Source organism: Choloepus didactylus, chromosome 18, assembly GCF_015220235.1.
Source record: "Choloepus didactylus isolate mChoDid1 chromosome 18, mChoDid1.pri, whole genome shotgun sequence".
Taxonomy (NCBI): Eukaryota; Metazoa; Chordata; class Mammalia; order Pilosa; family Megalonychidae; genus Choloepus; species Choloepus didactylus.
In genome coordinates this window covers 60,187,598-60,205,374 of record NC_051324.1, presented here as the reverse complement: position 1 = coordinate 60,205,374, position 17,777 = coordinate 60,187,598, and the positions used below count along the sequence as shown (strand labels likewise).

The 17,777-nt window shown below is 45.9% G+C and overlaps 1 protein-coding gene and 1 non-coding gene across 5 annotated transcripts in view; both read right to left on the bottom strand.

Annotated features, from left to right (window-relative positions):
* Positions 1-532: 532 nt before the first annotated feature.
* On the bottom strand, positions 533-639 carry LOC119515059. Its single transcript, XR_005212955.1, has one exon. It is a non-coding gene; the product is annotated as a U6 spliceosomal RNA (small nuclear RNA).
* Positions 640-8,328: 7,689 nt separating this feature from the next.
* The window catches only part of GOSR2 (golgi SNAP receptor complex member 2), a 29,961-nt gene continuing 20,512 nt past the window's right edge, over positions 8,329-17,777 (bottom strand). Inside the window, exons 4-8 of one of the 4 annotated variants that reach the window (XR_005212743.1) lie at positions 17,223-17,355; positions 14,687-14,827; positions 10,769-11,576; positions 10,136-10,212; positions 8,329-9,583 (exon numbers count right to left, since the gene is read on the bottom strand). Coding sequence is in view for 1 of the 4 variants with exons in the window: in XM_037809561.1 (XP_037665489.1) it covers positions 11,415-11,576; positions 14,687-14,827; positions 17,223-17,355 (436 nt within the window). In the remaining 3 variants the exon portion in view is untranslated. Of the gene's footprint in view, positions 11,577-14,686; positions 14,828-17,222; positions 17,356-17,777 lie in introns of all 4 variants that reach the window. The other 3 variants (XR_005212741.1, XR_005212742.1, XM_037809561.1) reach the window with 3 other exon arrangements.

Below are 17,777 nucleotides of genomic sequence, written 5' to 3'. Positions count from 1 at the left end.
ATTTACATCTCTCTAATAGCTAGTGAAGCTGAACATTTTTTTTCATGTGTTTCTTGGCCATTTGTATTTCCTCTTCAGAGAACTGTCTTTTCATATCTTTTGCCCTTTTCATAATTGGGCTGTCTGTACTATTGCCATTGAGCTGTAGGATTTCTTTATATATGCAAGATATCAGTCTTTTGTCAGATACATGGTTTCCAAATATTTTTTCCCATTGAGTTGGCTGCCTCTTCACCTTTTTGACAAATTCCTTTGAGGAACAGAAACTTCTAAGCTTCAGGAGTTCCTATTTATCTATTTTTCCTTTTGTTGCTTGGGCTTTGGGTGTAAAGTCTAGGAAGTGGCCGCCTAATACAAGATCTTGAAGATGTTTCCCTACATTATCTTCTAGGAGTTTTATGGTAGGTACTGTCTTTTATATTGAGATCTTTGATCCACTTTGAGTTAATTTTTGTGTAGGGTGAGGTAGGGGTCCTCTTTCATTCTTTTGGATATAGATATCCAACTCTCGCAGCCCCATTTGTTGAAAAGAAAAAACATGGAACGCTTCACAAATTTGCGTGTCACCCTTGCGCAGGGGCCATGCTAATCTTCTTGGTATCGTTCCAATTTTAGTATATGTGCTGTCGAAGTGAGCTCCTGGTTCCTTTTTTTTTTTTTTATTTTTATTGGGATTGTTCAGATACCATACAATTATCCAAAGATCCAAAGTTTACAATCAGTTGCCCCTCATACAGCTGTGCATCCATCACCGCACTTAATTTTTGTTCAATTTTTAGAAACTTTTCATTACTCCAGACAAGAAATAAAGTGAAAGATGTAAAAAGAAAAAAAAAAAAAGGAAACTTGAATCCTCCCATATCCCTAACCAACCCCCCTCAATTGTTGACTCGCAGTGTTGATATAGTACATTTGTTGCTTTTTATGAAAGAATGTTGAAATATTACTAACTGTAGTGTATAGTTTGCAATAGGTATATATTTCTTCCCTATATGCCCCTCTATTACTAACTTCTAGTTGTATTGTCATACATTTGTTCTGGTTCATGGAAGAGTTTTCTAATATTTGTACAGTTAATCATGGACATTGTCCACCATAGAATTCAGTTTTATACATTCCCATCTTTTGACCTCCAACTTGCCTTCTGGTGGCATATGAGACTCTGAGCTTCCCCTTTCCACCTCATTCACACACCATTTGGCACTGTTAGTTATTCTCACATCTTGCTACCGACACCTCTGTTCATTTCCAAACATTTAAGTTCATCCTAGTTAAACAGTCTGCTCATACTAAGCAACCACTCCCCATTCTTAAGCCTCGTCCTATATCTTGGTACCTTATGTTTCATGTCTATGAGTTTACATATTATAATTAGTTCTTATCAGTGAGACCCTGCAATATTTGTCCTTATGTGTCTGGCTTATTTCACTCAGTATATTGCCCTTGAGGTTTTGTCATCAATCCGTTTTTTTTTTTTAAGATGGTTTTGTTCACACACCATACATTCCATCCTAAGTATAAACAATTGATGGTTCTCTGTATGGTCACGTATTTATGTGTTCATCACCTTCACCACTATCTATATAAGGGCATCTACATTTCTTCCACAAGGCAGGAGGGAGAGTCAAAGAAGGTAGAGAGGCAAAAGAAAGAGGAAAAAAAATGACAGCTAGGAAGTAGCAAAAGGAAAAGTAACCTTAAATCAAAGTAGAGTAAAGAGTCAGACATCCTGGTTCATTTTTAAGATAGTCCCTGTTGGGTAAAAAATGTGTGCTTAAACCTTTTTCATTCAGGTTGACGACCTACTGATGGCTCTTGGATGTCCTTTGATTGAAATATACAGTGGAATAGGTGACTCACTGAAATGTCAATATAAATATTTGAACAAATCGTGCTGCAGAAATGTGAGCAACCAGGACTGCCTTCTGTGCAAGAACGTCTACTCCATATCCTTGTGGAGAAAGTTGGGCTAACACTACAGTGGAGATAACCACCTCAGTGGTGATGAGAGACAGACCAGAGGACTGCTGTTGTTTCTATAGGAGCTGCCCATTTGTCTGTAATTGGCCTGAGCTACAATGGCTACTTTTATTCATGGTGGGAAAGTTAAATACTGTTCTGGAAATACTACAAGAGTATGTCTTTTGCTTCCAGACTTGTATACATCAATAATGCAGAACCCAAAGCATTAGATTCTTTGCTATTTGATTTTTCCTTCAATATAGTATACATTGCATAACTCGCATATTGTCATAATATTTCACATGTGGGTATTAAATAAGAAATTTAAGAAAGGAACGAGGGTTTTTTGTTTTTTTTTTAAATCTTCAAAATGTATTTTTGATATCTCAGTGTGACATAACTGCCCATCATGAAAGCATTGATGATGGACACTCTCTTGGATATTTTTATTTTATTTTTCTTTAATTATCAGGGTTCTGTGCCTCTAGACTGAGCAAGCAACTTTGGCAGGTGTTTTAAAAGTTGAATAAAAGTAATAATGTTTCCGGAAAAAAAAAATTCTTAGGGCTCAAAGTCTACTTGAATGAAGATTTACTGTGGGCCAGCTTTGCACCCAGCAGCATATTGTATGGGGGAGCTGGAGTGGGAAGAACAGACACAGGCAAAAACAGAGTTTTGTTCCTGTGGAGGGTTTTATCTAGGGCTCTTTCACTGCAAGAGACAGAAATTCAATGTGAACTGGGAAGTCCTGGGGTTCATCTTAGCTTCAGGGGTGGCTCAGTCCAGGAGCTTAATGAATGTTGTCATGGCCCTCATCTCTCTCTCTCTGTCTCTCTCTCTCCCGTGCACACACACAGATGTGCACCATCTCTTGGCTTTGCTTTCCTCTTGGTGAGCTTCACTTTGAGGCAGCCTCTCCACAGGACTGGAATAACAGCCTCCAGGTTAAGATGTCTTGATCTTGCCCAGGGGGCCATTGCAGCTCACTCTGTTCCTTTTGAAACTTTTTCCCAGAAGCCCCTCCTAGGACCTTCTATCTATATTTTATTGGACAAAACTGGGTGAAAAGACTGCTCCTCACTGGCAGAAAGTCTAGAGAGACAAATATTTTAAAGTGGGCTTCCTGGTACAACAACCCAATTGAGGTCCTGTTAGCCAGGACCAAGGGGAAGATGGATATTGCCAGGCAACCAGCCATGTCCATGGCCGTCCCAGGGAAGATCCTGATCAGCTCTGTATGGTTACGTTGTCATCCCTGAACCCATCGCTACGGCCTATCGAGAGTCCTCTGATTTCCCAGGCCTCTTCAGGTGCTTACCCCTGCTGGAGGAAGCGGCCCTACCTGAATCCTATGGATTAGGTTTTCCAAAGAAAAGAGAGACTATGTTACCAACAGGAAGAGTTAAGGGCGTGTAGCCCAAGGAGGGGATGCGGCGCAGATAAACATATGTCCACCACAAGAATTTTACAGTATAAAAAGAAAACATACCAAAAAATAGCTTTAGAAAAAAAAAATATATAGCTTCAGGAATCTCTCCCTCTCCCTGATGCAATATATACAAAGTTGTGTTGCAGGAACCAAATATAGCCATGCTGAGAGTAGGGAGAAAAAGGGTTTGGAAAGGGAGACTTGCGGGTGGGAGTGAATTTGGAGGTAGGTTGTGAAGGGGGTGATGGCCAGAGAGCAGGAGCAGGGAGGCAAAAGCCCAAGGTAAAAACGTGCAGATGCCAGGACAAGAGCTGGCTGGGAGAGTGAGGGGAGATGGGGTGGACGTCCCAGCCCTGACGGTCATGGAGGCTGATTTTCCTCCCCAAGTGTGACTGGCTCCAGACAACTGGAAGCTTCCTTTTCTCCTTGGGTCAGCAGCTGACTTCCCAGCAGCCCTTATTAGCATCACCTTGACCCGAGGAGTTGGGCAGAGGTGAGTGGGGAAGAGAACCAATGCTAAACGCCAGAGGAGAGGAGAGAGAGAAGTGACTCAGGCACGGAGACAAGGAGCCAGCGGGAGCAAGTTTTTAATTCAATCAAGACACGTTTATGTGGCCATTTTCAAGGGCGGTGCCATTTACCAGGCACCTCCCAGGAGGTTCCAGACTGGTGGGCTGGTGCGGCAGCTAGGCAAGGAACATGGGTTCAGACAGCCAGGTTGGGAATCTTTTAAGGATGACAATGATGGGTAAGGAGTTTGCTGTTGCCATAGAAACTGAGTTTGGGTAAATGAGACATGGTCTGATGGGTAACCTGTGGGGAGAATGACACCCACCAGGGGCTTCAATGTTGGCGGCAAGTGGGCACCTCAGGGAACCTGCTGTTCTAGCCGTGTGTGTGCCAGTTCAGGTCAATATCTGAAGGGTCCAGGGAGATGCCCCTCAAACAGGAGACCCTTTGGTATGGCTCCTGCCACCCTAAATTAGCTGTGCCTTGCAGGAACACAATACACTGCCAGGCACAGGACTGGAGCTGGGGTGGGGACCACAGACTAGGGCTCAGGACAGGCAGCTTGGTGAGAAAGCCCATGGGCAGCAGTGGGAGACGACAGGAGCCCTGGATCGGGAGTAAGAGACCTCTGCTCTGATTCCAGATCTGTCACCACCACCCTTGGCAAGTCACTTTCCCCCAGGCCAGCAAGGTGGTCCCTAAGACACCATCCAGCTCTACTTTTCCTCTATTCAGTGATTCGGAACCTGATGGTTTTAATGTCATCAGCCCCTGTCTCAACCCACTGAAGTACCCATCACGGGGCAGGGTGCCCCCTCATGGAGACTGCCCAGGCCTTCTCAGGCCACTGTGCAGGGTCTGAGGCAGGCAGGCTGCTGGCAGCCCCCTGAGCTCAGGGGTGGTCTGAGCACACATAGGGATCTTCCTGAAGCTTGCCGCTGACCTCCTGCTGCGGGAGATGGGCTTAAAAGCTGCCTGTTTCAATTACTGTTTCATTTCCAGTAGGTGCTATTTTAATTGGGTCTTTCCCTGGGACAAGAGTGAAGGAAAAAGCAGTTTGCTGAGTGGGCTTTTGGCTCCTTGCACTGAGCACACACGTATTCTCTTCCACCATCCCCTCCTTCTCTCCCTCCTCCTCCCCATCCCTCCCTCCTGCCCTTTCATTCCCCCTTTGCCACCTCCATCCCTGCCTCCTCAGCCAGTGCCCAGCTTCCAACTGACAAGAGGCAGCTGAGAGTGTGGGTTGGGGTCCAGCGGGGAGGAAAGAGGACTCAAAACTCCTGCTGGGGGCCAGTGACAGAATAGAAAAGTAACTCAGGTACCAGCTTCTGTGCAGTCTTCCAAAGACATTTCATCCTGAGAAAATATTGGAAAGCTGAGAAAAAGGACCTCAAGTTCCTCCTATGAGCAAGTGACTTCTCACCGTCCTCAACCCACGTCTCCTCCAGGAGGCTCCGTCGCATCACTCTGGGATATGGTTTCCTCTTTTTGACACATGCTGTTCATTCCGATCTCAGTCAACATTAATTAAGTGCCTAATACATTCAGAGGGGCAGGGAATGGAGGAGGCCAGAGAGTAATGGAAGAGGGTGCCCCACATCTGGCCCCAGCCCACCTCTCCAGCCTTATCTACCCTTACCCACCCTCAACCCCAGGCCTGAGCTCCAGCTGCAGGACCCTCCTGTTCCTTCCAGAACACACCCCTTTGCTTGTCCTATTCCCTCTGCTGAGACCTTCCCCCAGGCTCCAGCTGGGCAAGTATCACTCATCGGAGAACAAGCGCAACAGGTTTCCCCCAAGTCCCAGGCTGAGCAAATCTACTTCTGTGGTGCCCCTAAGCACCCTGTCCCTCTGGTGCTGGAGTCTGTGCATTTTATCATTGTGACCTATTTATGTGTCCATCTCCCAGCTGGACTGGTGGCCACACCCACAGGTTTCTCCCCTCCCACCTTCTCGTCTACAGTGTGACTGACACTCATCCCACTGGGAGATGGCCAGGGGCTAGTGTCTACCACAGAAGTACGGCAGAACTGATGCTCCGTGACTTCTGAGGCTTGGTCATAAAAAGGACACAGTTCCCACCTGGCTCGGTCTTGGGACTCACCCTTGAATGCAGCCAGCACACTAGGAGAAGTCCCGCCCACACGGTGCAGCTGCGTGCAGGTGTTCCAGCCGACACCGCAGCCACGGGATCAGCCAACAGCAAGCACCAGGCGTGTGAACGAGCCTGCAGATGATTCTCCTCCCCTGCCCCTGAATCTTCCAGCTGAGGCCCCTGACATCAGGGAGCACAGACAGACAAGCCATCCCAGCCATCCCCTGCCACAATTCCAATCCTCAGGAGCTGTGCGAGGTAACAGCTGAGTATTGTTTTAAGCTCCTAATTTTTGTGGTGATTTGTTGGGCAGCAATAGAGTGCTAATATGGCAGGGACTTTTTAAACCATCTTTGTATCCCAGAGCCATGGCTGGTACATTGTGGATGCTAGATTAGTATTTATTGAAGAAAACTTAGTGGGCGACCATTTCAACCATCTCTTTTGCCTCTCCTACATCCCCACGTTTCTGTCTGTTCTCTGGGAATCTAGGTGGTCTCAAGTCTGCCCTCAATGACATCACTGAGCCCTGAATCAACCAACCCTGCAGCCTATCCCACCTCCCCAAGTTCTTAATGTTTAAGCTAATTGGGGTTGGCGTTTCTAGTACTTGCAGCTCAGAGCATCCCATCAATCCATGTGCTTGGTTTTTTTTTGTTCTCACCACAGTCTGAGTAGGCCACTATTATCATTCTTATTTTACAAATAAGGATCCTGAGGCAGAGAGAGTGGGAGGCGAGGGAGGCGAGGGAGAGAGAAAAGGCATTAATAAGTAACAAAATGGGGATTTGAATTCACGTCTTCTGATGCGATGGCAGGGTGTGGTGGGGTAGGCTGACTTGCTCTACTAAGGTGCTTTACCCAGCAGATGGAGGCATCAGTCAGAGGGGGACCATCAGCCAGGAAGGACGTGGCTCGTTCCCAAACCAGACCAGGGGATTCAGCTTCCAGGCCTACAGCCAACAGGCCTGGGCCACTGGTTCCCTGGTACAGCTGGAGGGAAGTCCAAGGCGGGTGGCCTTGCCTTGAGTAGCACGTTCTTGCCTTGAGTAGCACTCACCCACACCTGCACATTACAGCTGACCAGCAACGAACAAACTCCCAACACCCAGCTCAACCCCAGACTTAAATGAGAGTAAAGTCGAGGTAAGACCCACACATGGGTATTTTCTAAAGCTCCCGAGGTTGATTCCAATGGAGAGTCAAGGTTGAGAAGCCTGTGCTACAGGGACACAGGGATGGGGCGCTGCTCACAGGAGGGCTATGGTGGGGGCTTTAGCAGCTGCACTTGAGGGGACAAAAGACCTGCTGGATGCCCCTCACTCCACCCATTTCTCTCATTTCCCACGTACCACATGAAATGAAAGGACACAAAATGGGGAGAACACCACACTCTGAGAAATGTTTTCATGCTAATTTGCACTGGTCCCCTGTGCCAAGAGAAGGACTGAAGGGGAAATCCTGGAATTTCAAACTAGCCGGGGCTTCAGAAATCATTTTTGGCCATACCCTGAGAGCTCTAAGGGACAGACCAGAGCTGCTACTCAGTGAGGATTTCTTGAGCTAACAGAAAACAAATCAAACCTGCAGTTGTTTTCTCCTTCTCCAGTCCACCAGGCCTAAGGGACAGTGCACAGCTCTGGGGCCGACCAAAGGTAGAGTTCTGTCGTCCCCTAGTGGCGAAGCCAGAGTATAGCTCCCATTCTCCACTTCCAGAACTAGCCCCCCACCACAAAAGGGCTAAATTGTCTGCAACAGTTGCCTTATAGCTTTGTATTCTCCCTGGTGGGCTGCACGGCCAGGACCCCCCCGCACACTCCAGATGCCTCCCCACTCCAAGCAGAGCATCTTAACCCAAGCAGAGGAGGCAGGTTGGTGCAGGCAGCGATTGAGCTTGGACTGAGGGAGTCAGCCAAGAGGAGGGGCCTGGGGAAGTCATCAAAGCTCACTCTTCACCTTGCCTGCACAAAGGGCTTGTGAGGATTAGAGAGGGACAGCCCAGGATAACAGCCGAGCCTGGCTGGCCAGTGAGACCACAGGCAAGCTAGCACCCATTGGTATCAAAGGTCTAGGAAAAGCTTCCCCTGAGCACGAGACACCCCCATCCCACTTAGTAAAAGATCATGCTTCTCTTTGCTTTGGCTGCTGCGGACCCAAGCCCAGTGAGGGATTTCCCAGAGCATTTGTGTAGGGCATCATAACTTGCATTTGAGTTTCTTTTTCTTGGTATCGACATTCCACTCTAATTTGATTTGTTCTTGGTCTTGACTTCTTCATGTTTCACTGTTTTAGTTATTTCCTATACAAGTCTCAAATCTTTTCTGGAATAAGGTAGGATATGAAGAAATAACACTTTATTTTGGACTTGACAAGTTTTGCTCTTCACAAATATATGCAGAGCTAGTTCAACATATATTTTGAAATCTTTGATGAAAACAAAAGTCCAGGAGACAGTGGTCCCAAAATACACACATAACTACTTCAAGGGAAAAATACCCCCCCCCCCCAAAAAAAAACCACCATACTCTATGGTTTCACCTCTAGATATTCTAAATCAGAAGGTCTAGGATAGGTCACAGGAGTTTGTAATCTTAAAAAGTTCCCCAGCTGCTTCTGAGGCAGCCAGCCCAGACCCTGGACATGAAGCAAGTGTTTGAGAATTTCTTGTGTGGAACATAAAAAAGGGGCCATTAGTTATAACAGAAAATGTCAAATGCCTTTACAAAATATTATTTTCTACATAAAATAAATCTCAACTTTATTCAACTGCTGCCCTTAAAAAATAATGAGTGTAAAAGCAAATTTGCAAACCAAGCCTATTTAAATTCATTAGGGCACCTGGCTCAGGAAAAACCCCAGCAGGCAACAAAAGCCTTCTATAACATCAAAGCTCTCCTACTTACTGGGTCTTTGAGTTTAGCTTTTTGGTCCTACCTGGAGTAAACCTCCATGTGACAAAAATATTCCCAAGTTCCTCTTGACAACCCCCCTGTTTTAAACCACGAGGCCAACAAAATCCTGAACAGGGTGGTTCAGACTTTCTACTGGAGTTTCTTGCACCAGCTCCACCCAAGGATCATTCTCGCCTCCACTAGAGGGCGCTCCTTCCCTAGCCCAGGGCCCTTCCCTCCACCCTGGGAGCTGTGGAGGCAGCAGGACTCCCAGATTCTCAGGAGGCACTGAAAGCACAAGTGTGAGAGAAGGGAGTCACAAGATGACACCCAGCCTCAGTGCCCTGGGTTTCCTGGCACACTGTGGCTGCTGTCCCCCAGCCCTGGGTAATAAAGACCCACAAGCTGCCTACACAATTTTTATTACAAAGTAGGGAGAACCAGCTCTGAAAGTGCTACACAGAGGCAGGCCTCACTTCTGGTTCATCAAGGCCAGTGATCCTCACAGAGGCAAGTGGAAATATACAGGTGTATACTGCAGAAACATGTCGCATCAGCCATTGGAGGGCAGGGAGGCGAGGTCTCCACCTCCCAGAGTTCAAGTCCCAGTTGGCTTAGCTGCGTCCTTGCACAACTTCCTCCAAAGTTCGCTGTCCAGTGGGATCCACATGTGCCCAGGGGACAGGACACCCAGATCTGCACAGTTTAAAAATCCATTTTATGGCCTGCCAGAGCCCTGTACTAGGTCCCCAGGATGGGAGGGGTGCTGGACAGGAAGGAATTCCAAACCGGGCTTCCTCACAGTTAGATCTAGGTCTGAAGATGCCTCCACCCGTGTCCACCCTTCAGGTCACCAGTTTCACTCTAGCAAGGCCCTCAACCCTTTTATGAAGGGGCCACAGATCCCCCCTTTCTTGGAAACCGTGGGCCCATGGTTAGACCATAGGGCCCTGAACATCGAGATCATATCTGACCAGAAGTGTGAACTCAGTACCCAAGAAGGTCATGCTAAAAATCTGTGACAATTAAGAGAAGTTCACCAAAAAGGGAGCTATGCCCAAGATGCAGCTGAAGAGATGAACATGGCTACTGAGACAGGTGGGAGATGAAATAAGGGAGTGGAACTGAATACACACAGAAGAGAAGGGAGCTGAAACAGGAGATAGTTCCAGCCACAAGAAACAAAGATGGGAAGCGGGGGGGTGGGGGTGGGGTGTTAAGACAACCAAGGGCAGAGTTAATACTGACCAGGTGTCCAGTGCTTCTGGGGAATTTTGAACATTATTTTATGTCTTGCCAAGCCTAGAAGAGAGGGCTTGCAGGGCCTGCGATGGGTGAAAAATCATAAGCACGTCTTTCCTGTACTTTTAGTGGCTTATCACATTAGACAGACTTCAAGGCAGACTGGCTGTATGATAAATTCCACAATGCACAGGGTATTGGTACAGCTTTAATCCAGCAGTGGTCAGAGAAGGAAAAAGGTCCTGGTCCCTGAAAACTGGGCCTCACAGAGACATTTACACTAGGAACGTCTCCAGCATGGCACCTGCCCACACTGGCCGGCGGGAAGGGGGCCTGGCTGGCAGGTGCCTGTATTTCAAGGAAGAGAAAAGAGCTGAAGAATTAAGAGATGCTAAAACTAGAGATGAGAGAGTAACTGACAAATCATAAGGCTCCCAGCTACCCCCTCATGGGCAAAGGCCCCCAAAGCCTGGGCATGGCTATATATGCTGAATCTTAAAAGCCAACTGTTCTACTAGCTCCTAGAAAAAAATCAGTGACCAGCATCTTCAACCTCAAGACTGAACACTCTCAGGGAGTAACACTGGCCTCACTTTAGAAAGGAAAAACACCCAGAAGCTTTAATGTGGAAAATCTTACTTGTTATCAGCAACAGTTTCAACGTCTCTGTTTCCCCTAGGTAGCTGCTTCCAGGGAAGGATGACAAATATGAGCAGTTAGTCATCTACGTGCCATTTTCCTTTATGGAGCGGGTGGCTATGTGCAATAGTGTGTGAATGGATCTACTACAATGGGTGCAGGAAAGGAAGGCCTCTTTCCTTCTCCTCCTCCTCTTCACTCTGCTCCAGTCTATTCATCAGGAACCAGAAAAGGCTGGATGATGACGCAGTGTGGACCATCCTGTTGGCAAGGCTCACCCAGGGGCACATCAGTTCCATGGACAAATCCACAGAAGCCATTCTTCACTTCCCACTTCCTTCTTCAACCCTCACCATTACATGTCTTCCTCCTCCAACGAGAGTGAGAAAGAGAAAGGGGAGAAACAGGCACTTCTTTCACTCCCTAAGCACTGCCCATCTTAGCAGCACTTGCTCCCCCTCCAAGAGTCACAGAAAACAGAGCAGGCTTGAAACTCCCATGAGGTTACAGATCACAGTGCCTCCCAAGTTCTTCACAGTTAAGATGAGTATACACTTCCTTGGCTTCTCTCCCCCTTTCATGCACACACGCTCACACACACTCTCACATGGTGGGCACGGTGCTCAGCAGCAGGATCGTGGCTGGCTCACGTCAGGTACTGCACCACGAGGAACATGATCACACAGGTGAGCAGCATCCCACCGATCAGGAAGTACTTGTCCTGGAAAGCCCGCTTCTCGATGAGCCGCATCACCGTGTTGGATAAGCCCAGCATGTTAGCAATGTCAAGGATCTTCTTCTGAGTCCCCTGGGGCAGATGAAAAGAGAAAGAGAAACAAAGATCAACTCACTTTGCCAGGAGAGAGTGAATGTCACCAAGAGATGGGGCTGCTTTACCAAAATAATTTCTCTTGGTCAGGCCCAAAGCATAATAAAGGGAGCATCAACCAGAAATCAATCCACTGTCATATGTCAGTTGATTTTTGATCAAGGTGCCAGAGCAATTCAAGAGGCCTTTCAAAAACAAAATTTTAGAAATAAAATTCATTTACCTTTCAAAAGAAAAGTCTTTTCTACAAACGGTGCTGTAACTGGCTATATAATAAAATATCACATATAAATATACCTATGTATATTCTATAGCTGTTATATATATGAGAGGCTATGTGTGTGTGGGTGGGTATGGAAAAAAATGAACCCTCATTTCATATTATACACAAAAATTAATTCAACATGGAGCACAGAATTAAATGTAAAAGCTAAAACCATAATAAAGCTTGTAGAAGGAAACATCGAAGAATATCCAAAAGCTGGAAACAGTCCAGGTGTCCATCAACAGGATGGATAAACAAATTATGGTATATCTGCACCATGACATAGTACTCAGCAATAAAAAGGACCAAATTATCAACATGTAAGCAACCATGTAACAAAACATTACTAAGAGGAAGAAGCCAGGCACAAAATAGTAGTATGAATCCATTTATATGAAGTTCAATAGCAGGAAAAACTAATCCAGGGTGAAATTAATCAGAACAGTGGTTGGCTGAGGGGTGGGTAGGTTGGAATTATTCTGGGGTAATCAAAATGTATCTTGATAGGAGTGTGGGTGACACAGGTGTGCGTGTTTGCCAAAACTCACTGAACTGCACAAATCAGATCTGTGGCAACTTCACTCTTTAGAGTATACCTCAATAAAATATTTAAAACTAGAATCTTTTACATTAAAAAAAAGCCATATTGATTGTATACTTTGGAAAAAAAAAAAAAAAAAGAGGCAACATCAACAAACTCTTCCTGCTCCCTAGCTCCACTTGATCCCAACTCACTCACTTTGTGGAGTGGTTCAGTCCTTGGGAATTCTACTGAGCACAATGTGGGGGTCAATGTCCGTGTTTATGACAGGATTTGAAGTGGGAAAGACAGAAACACAACTGGCAGACACCAAACAATGACCTAGAACTCATATAAAGGTCATCACCCACCAACAAAAGGGTCTTCTATTCCCCAACCAACAGCCCAGGCCATCCAGCCTGCCCTGCCTCACTGTTTTAATTTTGATTTTTAAGCACCTTCAACTTCTTATGCAGTAACAAATATAAATAGATGCTGGAACAGACCCCAAGTTACTTCTACACACATTGCCAGCTGCACTTGCACAGGCAGCATCTACCCTCATGCCACACCCCCACGTTTTGAAAGAACATACACCAATGAACAACTGGGAGAAGGAGGCAAGAGAAGTGAGAATAATGGAGGCATCATGGACAGAAATTAAAATCCTACATTCTGCCTGGACAGTGATTAACAAGCTTCATCAAGAGAGATCTCTTTCAAGTCAAACTTTATTGCTACCAGAGGAGTTTTTCCAGGACAGTGACAGTAAAAATTCAGCTCTTGCTAAAGATCCTGCCTATTCATCACAGTATGAGGTTTAAGGCTCAAGCTTCTAAGAGACCCAGAAAACTACCACAAATTTCAAAAGCACATTTATTTTCAACCATGAATTGGGCCACATCAGGCCGCTCTGGTCCAGCTCCCTCATGCTCTCTCCTAGGTTCCTTTCCAATGGTTTAGGTAGAAAAATGCCCCAACAGAGGTGGGGGTGGGAGAAAATTAAGAGACAAAAGACAGCTAGCAGTTGGTGTGCCGAGGAAACTGAACTGGAAACTTCCCACTCCAAGCCCCAATGACCTCAACAAGCTTCTCAGCTCTTCCCCCAGGATAACAGCGTAGGCGGCAGAATTCGCTAGGACTCCTCAGTGATGCTAGACTTTGGTCTGAAGCATTTGCTTTAACAATAAACTCTAACCTCCACTAAGCCTACTTTCGTGTGAAAAGGGAGTCTTGTCCTAATAGGGTTCTACTATTTCTCTGAGATATGGGAAACAGTTTTCTAAAGGAAGGGCAGATTAATCAACATACATGAGTTTAGATTACTGTAGGTGGCTGTTCTGAAAGGGTGGCACCCATGAGGCTGTACGAGGCCACACTTCCAGGCCATCTGAAGCTCCATGACTGCCAGCCAGAGGCAGCATCACTTGTGGCTCGTCCGAACCCCATCCCTAGTAGAGATGGGAGGTGATATTCAGACATGTACCCAAGTCCAGGGGTGCTGACCTTCTCAATGTGGTCCAACAAAAACGAAGATAAAAGCTCACACTTCTGAGTGATTGTTTCTCACAGCTCTCAGTGGCTGGGAGTGCTTTGTTCACAGGGGACCACACCCTGATAACAGGCACAGCCCACACCCCATTATCCATCAGGGTTGATACAGGAAAAGGGCTGCGGCTGAAAAACCATTACTGACATCACAGTCTGTGTAATGTTTCTGTGAACCACTCCCAGGGGGTTTGCGTCTCAGCAGTTCCAACGGGGCAGGGCTTCTAGAGGGAAGTCGCTAGGGACCACCATGTGCTCTAGAACCTACCTGCTGCTAGTCAACCAGGGCAGCCCCGAGAAACTGTCCTCGGGGACTCAGTCACAAAGTACAGAAAGGTCTCGGTTATGAGGCAGTCCACAGAGGGGCCTAAAGAAAACTACTGTAGAGTAGGCACCAAATTACAACCACGTTCTCATTTTGTAGGATAAAAGAGTCTAAAATAGTCTTTCTCAGACTATTATTGGTTCCCCTCAAACAGTCACTTACATGGTAAGTTCAGTCGACAGAAAAAGACTTGGATACCAACAGAGGTTTCAAGGACAAGAAACAGCTACTGGCAAAGGGAATTTCATTATTTTTGAGCTCATAATAATTCAACTCCAACAGGAGGCTCAACTCCAAACTTGAGGCTCTCTATCTTACCATCGCAATGTCACAATTTGGGGACAGGTAACCAGAATGTAAACACGAGTACCACACTGTTGGATGAGGCCAAAACAAGAGTCCTCCTCCCTGTCCCCCAGCAGGGACCCCACCTTCAAGGTCAGTCTCTGGGCCCTCAGTCCCTCCAGGATACTGTGCCCGCCTCCAATGAGGTTATCCATGCCGTGGTGGATTTCCTGGAGGGAGGAGTTAAACTGCAGTGATTCATCCATTGGTATGGTGGTGTCAGAGTCCTGTGAAAGAAATGCAGGCACTTGTTAACTTTGCTTGCTGGTCAGCTCCTGGAGACCCCTGTGTGACTGCTTTGCCTTTGAGCCCGGCCAGCAGAACAGCTGGAAGGAATGGCGCAAGAATCAAAGGAGTCTAATGGAGAAGAAAAAGCAAAGATCTAGAGTGGCTCAGTTCACACAGAGGAAGAGGAACTTGTCTCAGACTTGTCAGTCTCCAATGAGTCCTGCTAACCAGTCTGGTTAATTCCTGCCTCTGTATCTTTACCCCACTTAGGAAAAACTCTCCAGTCCTTCAAGACTTACTTATTTTGGTCCTTCCAAAGGCTTCCTTGGATCACTCACTAACCTAGCGTGTTCTAAATGTTTCTTTACTTGGCTTCCCTTTAATGCAGCAGTAAATGTTTGCTTTTATTCTTTATCAATTTCATTTATAGTTTATGTCTCCAATTATACTGAAACTGACCAAGAATAGAAGAGATGGTGCCTTCTATTAAAGCCCTAACAAGGTTCAGGATGGGACTCTGCTCCCAAGCAGGCAAAAAGAGATCGCTAAATAAAGGAGAAAACACGAATACCGATCAAGTACTTTCCACTTTTCTTAGCACTTTAATGCTCATGTACCCAAAACTCACTGACTCCTCACACCAACCTTAGGAGGAAGTTACTATTATTATCCCCATTTTACATATGAAGAAACTGAAGCCCAGAGAGGTGGAATAAGTTGCCCAAGATCACACAGCTTGTAGAAGTCCAGCAGGGCAGGAATCCAGCACTGAGTGCAGGGCCTGCCCTCTTAACCACCCTGTCAGAAGAAACGCCAAGACCAATCCTGGTTGCTTGGAATTGACACAGATCAGATGGTATACAGAAGCAAGTCAATGCCAGCAGTGATACTCTTCTCTTTCCTGCTTCCTGACAACCACATACTCTTCTGCCAAGCAGTGTTGCTTTTACCACCTAAATCCCAGGTTCAAGTGCCACCAAGTGGTTAAAACCACCTTTTCTCTGCTGCTCAAGTTCACACACAAGTTTTAAATTGCTCTTGCCAACAAGGGAGCTTCTCAAGGTAAAAGTCACGTCTTTTAATTTTTCCACAGTTTTATTTTACTCTTAGCACCCTAAACAGTGCTTTGCACACAGCTCATGCTCAGCGGTCAAAAGACCCCAGTGTTTGAATGAATGAATTCGACTTCTCTTCATTTACATGACAAGCATTTATTAGATGCCTTTTTTACCCTTCCATCTGAAAGGGTACTGCCTTTATCTCTCAGAAAAATGTATTTTATCTCCAGATAGTACAATGACCAGGAAGAAGTTCATTCAGCAAGTAAATGTTCATTAAGGGCACACCATATGCACAGTCACACTAGCTGGCAAGAAACAAAATAAACCTAATGATCATCTCTTGCCTAAAAATGACCTGAACACATCATCACAACTCTCAAAGCCCATGCAGCATCTTTCAGTGTGTCTTACAGTTCAACACATTTTAAAACTGTTAACCATTATTACTTGATTGCTTACTCTTGAGAAACAAAAAGTGTACAGGCACATTCTGAGACACTCAAGGAAATTCACAGCAAAGCATGGAAGCAGCAATGAGAATTAAATATCTGCAATGCGGGAGCTGATCTGAATTCTGATAGCAGGCTTAGTAAGCTAACGCCTCTTTAGAAAATGAACCTCTTTGTAAAAAATAAAAAAAAGAAAACAAAAGAAAACAAAAAACCCCCACCTCTGGTGGAATATATAACGTAGGACACAAGAACAGGCCAGTATATTCTATAGTCAGATACAGGAAATAATCCCACTGAGATTAGAGGGAGGGACAACAGTATTATAAGAAATCAAATGTCCAAACCAACACACTACTTTCAAACAGGCTCAAATCCAGCAGTTCGCCTAACACTAAATGTCTGTTAAATTCTTCCAAACTGCCACTCAGACGAGGAGCAAAAACACTTTAATGCATCTGACCCTGGAACCACACACATGCACAACACAAAGACAACTGCCCAAAGGCAGGTTTGAAATGCAGCCATCACCACAAATGGTCTCAGTTCTAATCATCTGTCTCCACCTGATCAAAAACATTTCTACCATGTGAACTTCCACCTCTCTGCACTGGACCAGTCCAACTGGGTAATTTTAACTTCTGTCTATTCCCCTAATTTAGCTGCTTCCTCTTCAGGTTTTTGTGTTTAAAAAAAAAAGCAAGATTCCCTGTCTAGGTCTAGCCTCTCAGTCAATGCACAAAGTCCGCAATCTTTTCCAGTTGGTTGTCTCATCATCAGTCTGCTCCACACATCCCCTAACAGGATGAAGCCCAGAGGCCTGAGCTCCAGTCCCAGCAAGAAATCTAGTGCCTGTCCAACCCCTACCCAGGTGCCTGGCTTACATTAGTGGTGAAGGTGCGAGCCAGAAGCTCCTCTCGCTGTCTCTCCTGCTGCTCCCTTGCATAGCGCTTGTGCTGGAAGTTTCTGAGAGCACTCTGCAGGTGCTGGACATCATACTTTAACTGGTCAACACGGCTGGAATTGATGGAAAGAGAGATTAAATTCCAGGAACCCAGTACAGCTCAATTTGAGGCAGCCAGGCTTTGTATTAGGAAAGAAGGCATTTCTTTAGTTCTTTCTCTCTATGCCACCCCACTGCCATCCCCTCCAAAATCTGATTTTCATTAATGAAGGTAAAAGTAAGGTAGCTTGTGGTTAAAATAGAGTTGTAGCACACAGAGATTTCAGCAGCTTTACTTAAATATCTGCTGCTCTCTGATTCTGGGTGCACGATAGGGAACGGGTGACAGGAAGCAGGTTCGATGACCTCCTCCTGACCTTCTATGGATTATATCGCTCTCCCGGAAGAAGCCCAAGGGCATCTCTGGAGTAAAGCATCAACAGAGTTTCTTAAAACTTTTGAGAGCAAGAGCTAGGTGGTAAGGGTGATTTCATTT